Source organism: the organism of the source record quoted next (genome assembly GCF_019968985.1).
Source record: "MAG: Porospora cf. gigantea B chromosome Unknown PgB_NODE_780_length_11163_cov_242.877, whole genome shotgun sequence".
NCBI lineage: Eukaryota > Apicomplexa > Conoidasida > Eugregarinorida > Porosporidae > Porospora > Porospora cf. gigantea B.
The window spans coordinates 1-11,163 of NW_027179257.1; the positions used below are offsets into that span (position 1 = coordinate 1).

General features: G+C 53.0%; 6 protein-coding genes across 9 annotated transcripts; 3 read left to right on the top strand and 3 right to left on the bottom strand.

The window, feature by feature from the left end:
• Positions 1-642: 642 nt before the first annotated feature.
• KVP17_004637 (uncharacterized protein) lies at positions 643-1,218 on the bottom strand (the record flags this gene model as incomplete). Its single annotated transcript, XM_068522999.1, has 2 exons — positions 643-1,046; positions 1,203-1,218. The coding sequence occupies 2 exons, from the start codon at positions 1,216-1,218 to the stop codon at positions 643-645; spliced, it is 420 nt and encodes a 139-aa protein (XP_068371818.1).
• A 1,355-nt stretch (positions 1,219-2,573) lies between these two features.
• Positions 2,574-4,035, top strand: KVP17_004633 (uncharacterized protein; the record flags this gene model as incomplete). Of its 2 annotated transcripts, XM_068522992.1 has the most annotated exons (2): positions 2,574-3,558; positions 3,587-4,035. In XM_068522992.1, 2 exons carry the CDS (start codon positions 2,574-2,576, stop codon positions 4,033-4,035), a joined length of 1,434 nt encoding a protein of 477 aa, XP_068371811.1. The 2 variants fall into 2 exon arrangements, with proteins under 2 accessions (XP_068371811.1, XP_068371812.1); XM_068522993.1 differs by having other exon boundaries at positions 2,574-3,596.
• A 131-nt stretch (positions 4,036-4,166) lies between these two features.
• On the bottom strand, positions 4,167-4,937 carry KVP17_004635 (uncharacterized protein; the record flags this gene model as incomplete). Its single annotated transcript, XM_068522996.1, has 1 exon — positions 4,167-4,937. The coding sequence occupies one exon, from the start codon at positions 4,935-4,937 to the stop codon at positions 4,167-4,169; it is 771 nt and encodes a 256-aa protein (XP_068371815.1).
• Positions 4,938-5,118: 181 nt separating this feature from the next.
• On the top strand, positions 5,119-7,102 carry KVP17_004636 (uncharacterized protein; the record flags this gene model as incomplete). Of its 2 annotated transcripts, XM_068522998.1 has the most annotated exons (2): positions 5,119-5,217; positions 5,246-7,102. In XM_068522998.1, the coding sequence occupies 2 exons, from the start codon at positions 5,119-5,121 to the stop codon at positions 7,100-7,102; spliced, it is 1,956 nt and encodes a 651-aa protein (XP_068371817.1). The 2 variants fall into 2 exon arrangements, with proteins under 2 accessions (XP_068371817.1, XP_068371816.1); XM_068522997.1 differs by lacking the exon at positions 5,119-5,217 and having other exon boundaries at positions 5,405-7,102.
• Positions 7,103-7,367: 265 nt separating this feature from the next.
• KVP17_004638 (uncharacterized protein) lies at positions 7,368-9,068 on the bottom strand (the record flags this gene model as incomplete). The annotated part of the gene is made up of 1 exon (XM_068523000.1): positions 7,368-9,068. The coding sequence occupies one exon, from the start codon at positions 9,066-9,068 to the stop codon at positions 7,368-7,370; it is 1,701 nt and encodes a 566-aa protein (XP_068371819.1).
• Positions 9,069-9,160: 92 nt separating this feature from the next.
• KVP17_004634 (uncharacterized protein) lies at positions 9,161-11,014 on the top strand (the record flags this gene model as incomplete). 2 transcript variants are annotated; one of them, XM_068522994.1, is made up of 1 exon in its annotated part: positions 9,161-11,014. In XM_068522994.1, one exon carries the CDS (start codon positions 9,161-9,163, stop codon positions 11,012-11,014), a length of 1,854 nt encoding a protein of 617 aa, XP_068371813.1. The 2 variants fall into 2 exon arrangements, with proteins under 2 accessions (XP_068371813.1, XP_068371814.1); XM_068522995.1 differs by having other exon boundaries at positions 9,224-11,014.
• Positions 11,015-11,163: the final 149 nt, after the last annotated feature.

Below are 11,163 nucleotides of genomic sequence, written 5' to 3' on the forward strand. Positions count from 1 at the left end.
GAGAAGGTGTTGGAGATACCATCAAGGCAGGCGTTGTAGGGGAGCTTGGCAACAGTAGATAGCGAAGCCAGCGCTCTAGTGCAGTCACGACCGTGAAGGGGATTGGCGCCAGGTCCGAAGGGAGCTCCCATCTTTCTGCCACAGGGAGTTGAGCCGGTGGCCTTTCCGTAGATGATGGTTAGAACCGACAGAGTGTGCTGCGCCCCTCGGTAGGTGGGTGTTTTGCTCAGCTCGGAGTGGAAGGACTTCAAGGCCCAGACGGCGAAGTCATCAACGCGGTCATCGTCATTAGAAGGGAAACTCTCCCTCCATCTAAAAGTCCGTCGTGAATCCCTGATCGTTAGCACGGGGGTGACCTTGGCGACATAATGGCAGACAAGCTGTCAGTCAACACGGAAATACCAGCGACTCCGAAGGCCATCTAGTCGTACAGGGCTTCATCACGTTCATAGAGTTCACGAGACCTCGGCGACACTCCATGTGCTGGAGCACGCCTTCCTCCTTACCATAAGCCCCACCAACGGAGAGCAGGTGACGCAAGTAGGGTCTTCTGAAAAGAGCTCGTTGTATGCAGGAGTTCGGAGACGCCTGACGACGAGGATCTCCATTACGAGGTCGTCGACGATCTCTTGAATCTCGGACTCAGCGACTCTGCTGGCCAGGTCTCTCAGCGTAGCTATCAATGGACATGGCGGCACCGTCCTGGTCCTTGATGGCCGCCAAGTTGCCGAAGTCCTCGCGAAAGATGGTGGCTGGCTTCGACACATCACAGCCGTGGCGCTTGCCCATGGCTACCAACTCCTTCAGTCCATCAATCTGCTGAGTGATTTCAGATCGGAGCTTGATGGAAGCTTCGTCAGAGTGCTTGGAGTAGAATTTGAAATCGGCCTGCTTGGTTTGAATCAGATAATCCACACCGTAGTAAGCCACACGTCTGTGGTCGCCGATAATACGGCCACGGGCATAGGCGTCAGGTGAGAAGACGGCTTCTTCGAGCAGCTCTCGTCTCTGATGTGAAGTTTGTACTACTGTCAAATCTATGGTAACTAAAGTATCGATGAAAGTGTTGGATAGGATAACGATGAAGGGCGCAATGTACCGCGAAAATTCGAATGTACCGCGAAAAATACGAATCTAATCTAATTACATCTCTTAAAAGAAAATGAAGGATTTTTAAAGAACAAATCGGTTATCAGAACCACCTAAATGATCTGGCATTATTTCCTCGACCACATGCCTTGAGCTGAGCATCGTTCGTCGCATTGATGAGGCTTTAACGTTGTAGCTTGCATTGTACACGGTGTATCTGGTCAACGTTGGCACGTTCAGTGACTACTGATCCCCTAGAACACTCCAGCTTCGGCGGTTGCCTGTGTGCCATCTGCTCGCGGCGCCCAAGAAGGCTGGCCATGGAGAAGGTGTTGGAGATACCATCAAGGCAGGGGTTGTGGAGGAGCTTGGCAACGGTAGATAGCGAAGCCAGCGCTCTAGTGCACGACCGTGAAAGGGATTGGCGTCTATTCTAATCAGTTGTACATTATCTGAAGGGAGCTGCCACAGGGTGTTGAGCCGGTGGCCTTTCCGTAGATGACGTTGGATGTGATGGTCAGACTGTGGAAGGTTCAGGTCTTGTCCAGACATGTTTGGTTTGGTGGAAGATCTGCGATTCATGCCTTGTGGAGGATGCCATCTCACGCTGATAATTAAAAGGGTATTTTGTCCATATTACGAAGAACACCTTCGTCACACCGTGACCATGTCGGCTTGAGGATATTCCATAACGAATACCTAAGTCTGTGAAAGACTCAGCTTGAGGATCTTCCAGATCTGTATGTGAGCGCAGATGCAAAACTCGTGAACTGCGGCCATTTGTCGTAGATCAGGGAACGGCATTCCTCGACCGATCGTGAAGATTCCTCTGCGGATCAGAGGGTGCCACTTTCCTCGGAGAAAAGTCGTTAGGCGCAACGACGTTTCCATCCATCTTCTGGGGAGAGGCACCACTTTCCTCTGGAGCTTCGGGCTCCTCCAGGTTCAGTCTGTTATTGAGCAAGGCATCCATTTCAGGAGCAACAAGCTAATGCTTTTTCGAGCCGCATGCAGAAGATCGAGTTGACGTGGCAAGAATGTGGTTCTTCTTCAGCGGCGGCGGGCTCCGTAGCGGCAGCGGATTCCTTAGAATCTTTCGTTTGCGTCGTGGCGTCTGAGGTGTGCCTTGCCACGGTCTGCGAGATCCGCAGTCCTTTCCGCACTGGTCAACTCGTGTAGTGGTTGGGAATGTCCTTTTTCGGCCACACAAGTACAAGTTTCAATTCTACGGGCACAGTGTGCAAAATTATCGCACCCTGACCCTCCTCCTTTCTGCGAATTGGCATGCCGACATACAACGTCTACCTATCACAACGGAATGGTTGATCACTTGCACCGGCAACGTATAATTTAAATAAGTATTTTGTCGTTTGAGCGTTGGGTACATATTGACAGTTCGTTTTCTTTCAGTGGTATGAGCTTTCCATTTGTAAACCGTTTTTCCGAAAGCGTAGTGTTCGGTGTGGCAGCTTAAACCCCGATTTATGAGTTCCGAAAGTAGTTTGGACAACGATTCGGTCCCCGTGCTGAACCTGGATCAGCTACCGCCACCCTTCCGTTCAAAATGGACGTGTGCGCGTCCGAAGGATGAGCACGGACTTGCATACGAGTCAGTCAAGGTGAATATCCCCACGCATGAGCCCAGGCTTCATCCTGACGCCGTATATTCGGCAGAGAGCCTTTCCGATTTCGCCCCCGAAACGACTGCTGCCGGAAAAGGCTGGGCACGTATTGGTAACAGTTTGGGGGACTGCGTGGTTGGTCGAGGAGCCTACGGTATAGTGCGACGTATGAGATTTCAGAAAAACGTGTATGCTGTGAAGTCGATAGCAAAATCGGTCACAGACATCCACGTGCCACTGTATGCCAAGGAGATTCTGGCGCAAACAGAAATAAATCACACAAACGTGGCGAGACTCTATCGAGTCTTCGAAGACGAAAGGAGCATTCACCTTGTCATGGAGTTTTGCGCTGGAGGCAACCTTTACCAAAGTATGAAGCGAACTCGACACCGGCGCTTCGATGAAAGGACCACATTCACTAGATTCATGCAGCTGGTGTCAGGATTGACCGCAATCCATGCGGCTGGTTTCCATCATCGAGACCTAAAGCTTGAAAATCTGCTCCTAGACTCCAACGGGGTGCTCAAGATAACAGATTTCGGTTGGGTGTCTCCCGTGCTGGGGACTAAGAAGCACTACAGTTTCTGTGGCACATTGGACTACCTACCGCCGGAAATGCTACAAGGCGCGGGCCACGACTGGCGAATGGACATATGGGCCACGGGTGTGCTCCTCTATGAGATGCTAGTGGGGCGAACGGCGTTCAACTCGACGAAACACGGTACTCTTATCAGCAAGGTGTTTTCTGTGCAAACCAATGAGTACCCCCCAGACATCCCCCAGGATTTTAAGGACGCGGTTAGCTCTATGCTGGTCTACAACGAGGACCGGCGGTTAAGGCTGCACGGTGAGGCTTTTGTGTGTGTTGTACGCAGACGTATTTAATTTAAAATGGGTCCAACGGATGGTGGCGCAGTTTCATCAAGACACCCTGAGATTATTTAGTACGTTATCGAAGAATGCAGAGGGCCGTCATAAGTCTCGCGTGCCACTCTTAAATCTAGGAGGAATCCGGCCAGACAAATCGCCGATCTCCGTGCGTTGGCCCAAGGAGAACTTGCCGGCCGGATTGACGCGGAGGGAAAGTAAGAAGCTTTCGGAATCTGACTCCGATGCCCGCTGTCTGCAACTTCATATTCAAGACAACAAACACATCACGACGTCACCTGCCCGAGTGCAAAGGCTGCATTCCAGAAGGGCGGCCAAGGTCGAGAAGCATCTGTCGTTCGATGGACTCCTTAGAAACTACGAACCGGACGTCAATACGCGGACAATTGCCAATGCCTCGCGTGGCAAATCAACAAGAACTCCCCCTCGCAAGTAGTTTGTGGTACTCATGGTTGCTCGGTCTTGCGGCGATAGCGTTTTTTCATTCTGTGACAATGAGCTGAAGCCTGAACGACAGAGTGCTCCTCTAACTTGGTTGAAAATACACTGATCACACAACTCTAGTTGTCATTCATCCTCAAGTTTGGGAGCCAGGAAGTACCGAATGGTACCCGACTCGAGGGAATCGTTGATTGGGAAGGTGGCCACTATTGGCTGTCCCCTGCTAAAGTGCAGACACATCGTTGTTGATATGGGACAGGCCTTGGCGAATTGCGCCATGAATCGCATGGAAACCGCCTGCTCGACATTGGCCTGGCAGGTCACCGTGACCCCAGAGCTCTGCGAGTTCCGTATGACTATCTTCGTGGAGGCACGATCACTGACCGCCTTGAACGTGATGTCCTCCGGGGTTACAAGCATACCCAGTGACTCGCCAAAGTTACCAAGATCACCGATTACTTTTGCAAAGTGTTTCGATGCGAGGTAGACCTGGGCATCATGCTCTCCGGAAGGTACTGAAATCTGGTCTGCATCAATGCGGATCATAGGCAGCTCGTACTCTGAGACGCGGTCGTCACCCGGACAGCTCAACATCACAAGGAACTTCTCGGCGTCATCCTCTTTCCGAAAAGTCACAGAGTCCTCGTTCGTCGCAGCCTTCAGAATGGACCCTAAGGTGTTAACGTTGAGCCCAATGACCATCTGGCGGTCACATACGTATTTGTCAAAGGCAGCCCGCTTGAAATCCATCTCCATCAGAGCGATATGACTTGCATCCATAGCTTGCATGTACATCCCTTCGTCGTTAACGGTGATGTTCACATCACTGGCGATCTCCTTTAGAGCGTCGCATATCTTCTTGAACGTTACTGCCTGATTGAGCACAGCCTCGAACATTGTGAAAATGAAATTGAATTTCTGTGAGCATGCAATCACGTGGGGAAATTCTGTGATTCCGATGGAGTGCACAGTAACGACCCTCGGCTGGCACCGCTATGCGGGCGTGCCGCCAAGTCTATGGATCCGGACAGCCCGTTCTAGGGTTCTCGTCAATTGCGGAGAAAACACTCAACGTTTCATGACCGAGAGCCGTCTTTCCATCTCGAAGGTTGAAGACATAACAATACTGGAACTGCTGCCGGAGAACGTCTCTGGCCTGCTGGGCTTCCTATTGACCGTGAGTGTCTTTTCCCCCTTCGACACAGATTGACGGCAGCGCTGGATCGACATACCCAGCGCGATCGACTCAAGAGTGGGAAATAGTGACGTTCGGCAACGTGAAGGGTGTTAGGAGCAAGTACTCAGAGGGCTCCCCGCGCGGGAAACCTGTGCGATTGTGGGGCCCTCCTGGTATGATTCGTTTCATGAGCGCGAGCCGGTCCTTCGCCCGTCTTCGGTTCCTCGACCTCTATGTGTACGAGGTCGCTTCAGGCCACGTGGTTTTGCCGTCCGCCGCCGCGCGGCACGTGCAGTTTACTCTTTATGCCGCCAAAACTGCCAAAAGACGCCTTCAATCAACTGTCAGACTGTCGCTGCTCTCGGAATGCGCTGACACACCAGGCAAGCTGGATGGCCTCAAACTCAAGCGCCTAGGTATTAAAGGGCCCGTCTGTGGCGCGCTTAAACGGGGCGAGGACGTGATCCAAGAAGACGGCACCCCATTGCGAGCTGCTGATTTCCTTGGCCCGGGCCAAAAGGGGGCCTCGTTTTTAGTGGTGCCGAACGACTCCTTCACGCCAGAGCTGGTACAATGTTCACTCGATGAAGAGTCCTTGGAAGGCCGGAAGCGTGTTCACTCCCCCCTGGAAACCGCGTCAATATCCCGAGTCTTCTTGATGGGCACCACATCTGACCCGGACTTCTGGGCCGGTACCCCTGTCACGTCTCAAGACACTGACAGAATTCTGCCTGTGTCTCAAGACAGCTCTCGCCTTTTGGATATCGTCAGGTCAGCACTGCCAGGCATGGTTCCCCGTCTGCCTCCAGCTGTACAGAAGTCGTCATCCTCAGCACCGCTGTCCACGTTCACATTCCTTCCTTCTATCGAAGAACCTGCAGCTCCGTCCGCTGATCCAACGGAAAACGATAGCGACTCATTCACTGGGCCGCCGATGACTCCTGCAGTGACTGTACTGGGATCTGGTTCCGCCATTCCTGGAAAGTATCGAAACGTCTCAGCTGTCGCGTTGGATATAGACGCAGACACCAGACTTCTATTCGACTGTGGAGAGGGCACCGTGGCTCAAATGCTTGCGTACTGCACTCCATCTGAGGGCGCCCGCAGTCTTGAGAATACTTCAACAGTCGCCATATCCCATGCCCATGCAGATCACCACAACGGCCTGCTCAACCTGCTCGCATGTCGGACCGGTCAAAGCACTCGAATTTTCCTTCCGGCCAGCCTTGAGCACTGGATGAGCGAGATCTGCGGGTTGTTCGGTTTTGAAGTAGAGGTGTTCCTTCCTATGTCAAAGACACCACTCATAACCCATCCTTGCCCCGCCCTCATCCAACCTGTCCCTGTGCCACATATGGAGTGGCAGGGCGTACCCGACTCTTTTGGTTTCGTGGTGCGAGAAGGCGACACCCCCTTGGTAGCCTACTCGGGTGACTGCCGCCCGTCGGAGAGCTTCGCTGCGGCTGCGAGAGGTGTCCGTCTATTGATACATGAAGCTACATTCCCCTCTGGTATGGAGGGAGAGGCCAAAGCCAAGCAGCATTGCACCGTTGCCGAGGCTATTGCGACAGCCGTGCAAGCTGAATGTCATAGCCTACTCCTCACTCATTTTAGCCAGCGCCAGGCAAAATGCCCCGAGATTACGGAAGACGAGGTCGAGTCATTCACGCAGAAATGCAAGGGCAACCTCTACTTCGCCTTTGACCAGCTGCAGCTCGCAGTGTTCGCTTCTGCTGACCGCATGAACTCAAAACACAGCCGTTTTGATTTGCCGAAAGTAACACACTCTTTTCTGGAGCTCTTCAAGACAGTACAAACGTCACGATGCTTGCCGCAACCCCTCGTCATCGAGGTTCGAAATGAGACTGGATCATGCCACCCTTGACAACCATGCCTATCGACCACCATCGATCGGTATGGAGTGCGAACCGATGGCCCTGGGGTGAGGAGTAGTGCGTAAGTTGGTCGTGGGGAGGAACCAAATTGAGCTCTGGTGGCAGCTCGGGGAAGGTCGCGAGGTCCCGAGGTGTGATCTGAGAAAGAATAAGATCGGCACTAGGCCAGCCGAAGCCTTCTAACCATGTCTGTGGCCTGCACGACTTGGTCTCTAAGGAGACAGGGATCATAGCGAAATGTGCAGTGGTGCAAATTTAAAACGGAGAAAACAGCAGCAAAGGCACCAAAAACTCTGGGGTCTTGGGACTTCCCTTTGCACGAGAAATGACATCGAATCGAAAGCCGGAAAACTCCAGTGCATGACCGCCACCTCCGCCAACCTTCCCTTCGATAGAGATGTGATCCCCAGGCTGGATCATGCTTAGTATTTCTGAATCGGCCGACCAGCTGACTTCAGTTCGCTCGCGAGGTCCACTCTCTCCGAAGACACCGAATAAGTTACGAGTGAATATCGGTTCCACTCTTGTTGTCGGAGAGGAGCGTGAAACAGACTGCTCTGAAACAGACTCCTCAGACTCGTTGGGAACTGGAGGCTGCATGACGCCCAGCGGAGTAACAGCTAGCTGTCGATAAATTCCCTCGACGCTGGAGTCGCTATGATCGTTACCCGAATCGTGGGCATAAAGCTGGAGTGGCTCATTCTCGTTCGCAACTGGGTGCTGCGTGACAACCTGTGGGGTCACAGATACCCCTTCCCTTTGTCGATAGATAGCGAATCGGGCTTCCCCCTTCTTGTTGCCCCAGAGTTGATCCTTCCACATGGTGGTCACAGTTAACAGATCGATCGGCTGGCCAGCTGTGTACATCACCAACGGCACATAAGCTTCGCTCTGCCTATCGAGGTACACTTGAGCAATGCTAAAGCTGCCGCGTTGGAAGGCGGCGCATGTCGTTGATTGCGTGCAACATGGCTTTCCAAAGAGTATCTCGTAGGAATTCTGCAGATCACACTGAGACAGGACCATTCGAATCCCCTCCCCCAGCTCCTTGTCAAAAAGCATACCCAACTGGGATTCCAACTCGAGGATGCTTGTGGCGACGCGCATGAGCGACAATGCGACTGCCTGCCGGTTCTTCTGATGCACCTTCTTCGTTTTTAGTGTGGTGCTAATGGTGTTCGCCAATGTGCACAATCGAGTCATAGACTCCTCAGGAGCCCCAGAGATGGCCAAGGCGATTAGGGACTCGATGCATTGTCGCTCATCAACCATCAGGTCACGAGACGTCAGAGTTCTTGTCATATAAGACAGAGTGTCAACTTCGAAATTTCCCGTGAACCCCATGTCCAGCTTAAGGGCAAGGTAGAGTCCAGCCTCACCAGCGTGCTTGCTCACCACGTCCGCAAGGTGACGTGCCAAGCTGGTCCTCAAAGAAGAAAATCCTCTCTCCGTGACGGCACGGTTGAACTTTCGCCGTTGTTCAGCCCAGGCGTCAATTTCCTGCTTCACAAAGAAGTTCGGATAGGCCTGGCTCTGCAGCGCTTGCCGAGTCACTGGGCAGGTGCTTACTTTCAGCTTATTGCCGTCAAAAACAGAGTTACGTTGGAATGTGTGTCCGCTAGAAACCACAACGGGGTCAGTCATGAGGGCTAGGCTAATTCGATCCTCGAGCCGGTCTGGGGTCTTAAAATAGGCGTCTACAACCGCGTCGATGAGATCCTGCTTCAATTCCGCCTTATCAACGTAGTTGACTATACTGAATGCGACGTCAAGGTCTTGCCGTCTTTTCAAGAGCGCGACTGCTTGAGATAAGATCTCCTCTCTGGAGAATTCCAACTTCTCCAACAGATTCAAGGGGACGCCCCTCTCCAAGAATGGTTGCAACAAGCACATTTGCAATATAGACCAAATAGACATTGTGTTGGGGGGTGTGTCACTGTGGGTACCCTTGCGCATGCACAACGGGCCGTAGATGCTGGGCAAGCTTGGAGCAAGCAAGGACAAGGTGTTATGATTTTAATAACCGAAATCGGCAAATTCTGCTGAGGATGAGGATGCGCGTATCTCAATCTACCTCAAACATCCGCCTGTTTCCCCAGCTTGTAGCTTCCATGGCCACTGCTCGGGACCTTAGTGAGACGAAAGACCCATCGCCACCCATTGTCGCGGCTAACCTCACTCTCAAGGGTGGTTCGGCCGTGGGATTCGCTCCTGCACCGACGACCCTGAACGTGAGCGACGGGAGACGTAGCGAGCGGTTATGTCGATGGGATCGAGAGCAGGGGTTGCAATTCGCCGCGACCTCTTCGGAATCGGGCTTCGACATCACAATCGACCAGCCTCGTAAAGGCAAGGGCCTTGAATACAACGAGCTTATCACCTTTCAGTCTCTTCCGGACGGCGCCTCCGTCCCAGAATGCAGACCGTTCTACACACATGTGAAATTCAACGGCCAATCAGCCGTGCTGGCCGCCTATCACGCGGGTCCCTTCCGTGAAATGGACGACGATGAAACGCTCGTGGTGGAGATTCTGGATGTGAACGGACGTCTCGCCGTGGGAAAGACCACCATCAGTGAGGCCAACACACTGGGGGATCTGTTGACCTCTCATAACTCGTTGCTTGCTTGGCCCTTCCGCCACCGCACACGGAACTCTTGTCGTATGACCAGCCACTCCGAAGGAGGCCACTCCAAGTACTGTCGCCTTTCAAGCGCCTTGTCGAGCTTCAGTGAATCGGATCAGCTCTTCTCTCAGAGCAAGCATGACTTGGAGGATATCTGCCGGAAACTGAGCCGCTCAATCCCTCACTGCACAGTGAAAAAGGCCTATCTCGCGGGTCCCTGGGCAACGGGGTGCTCGAACAAGTACAGCAAAATCCAATTCGTTGTGCAGGTGGCGCAGAGCGTGTCCACTGACCTGGTGGTGCGGAAGTTCATCACCAACCTAGCCAACAAATGTCAGAACGGCAACGTCGGCGCAGCTCTGGCACTTCCTATCGGAACAAAGGATACGCCTGATGGCAAGGTGCTTCAACTTGTGGCACCGTACCACAACCGTCGTATCGACGTGCTGTTCACCACTCAACAACCTGAGAAGCTGATGGACGTACCTTATTTCCTCATGCGCTCCTTAGTGGGTCAGTGGAACCGAGATACCGCAGGCGAAGATAGTGCCTCCTACTCCAATATCGTTCTTGGAGCCCAAGCTGTTGTCCGCTTTCTTCTATACGCGAACGAGGCTTTGAATTGGGGCTTTGACCCGTGCGACCTCTGCCTGCTGGCCTGCGGTAAGGTGCTGGCAGTCACGCGGGCTGTATCCCAATCCCGTAACCCCTCTCTTTCCTCGGACAACCTGGTCTTGCCCGAAGCTGTCAGAGCCTTTCGAACCTGCTCCTACTATGAAATGACGGGCGTTCTCTTCGAGGACCTCTTGAACAGCCTCTACAACATGGCGGTGAATCCTGGCTTCACGTTCAAGTTCGAGAGTGCCTACGTGCTCCAGTACAAGCAGAAGGACCCCTCGGACAAGGTGGGAATGTGTGCCCAGAACGGTACCAAGGACATTACCGACGTGCGACCTGAGACGGACAGACTTGTCATCGGTCACCAAACAGAGGACGGCTTCTATGTGAGAATTTGGGCTGCGCCTTCGACAAGCAATCTTATTGGCAAACGCTCTGAACGGGTTCCGGTTCAGCAATACGCTGACGAGCTTCAGGCGACGACTCCAGCGACCTACGCCACTACCATCAAATTCTCGCCGAAATTCATCCGCGACGTAACTAAGTGGTACAATTCCCTCAGGGAAGATCAGGGAAAGAAGTTTGACGCTAAAGAGCGTCCTGTGTCGCAAGTGATCTGTGAAGGCTTTGACACGTCTGGAATGAGAATCAATGCTTAGGATTTCGTGATTTATGCGTGAACAGCGCGCGGCCAGATCCTCGCGAGAGTCTAGACCGGACTCCTCTCGCGGAGATCGATACCGAAGTCCTGAAAGGGGTGAAAGGGCGGACAGAGGAGAACGATCCGAGGCCTCAAGGGCGGATTCTC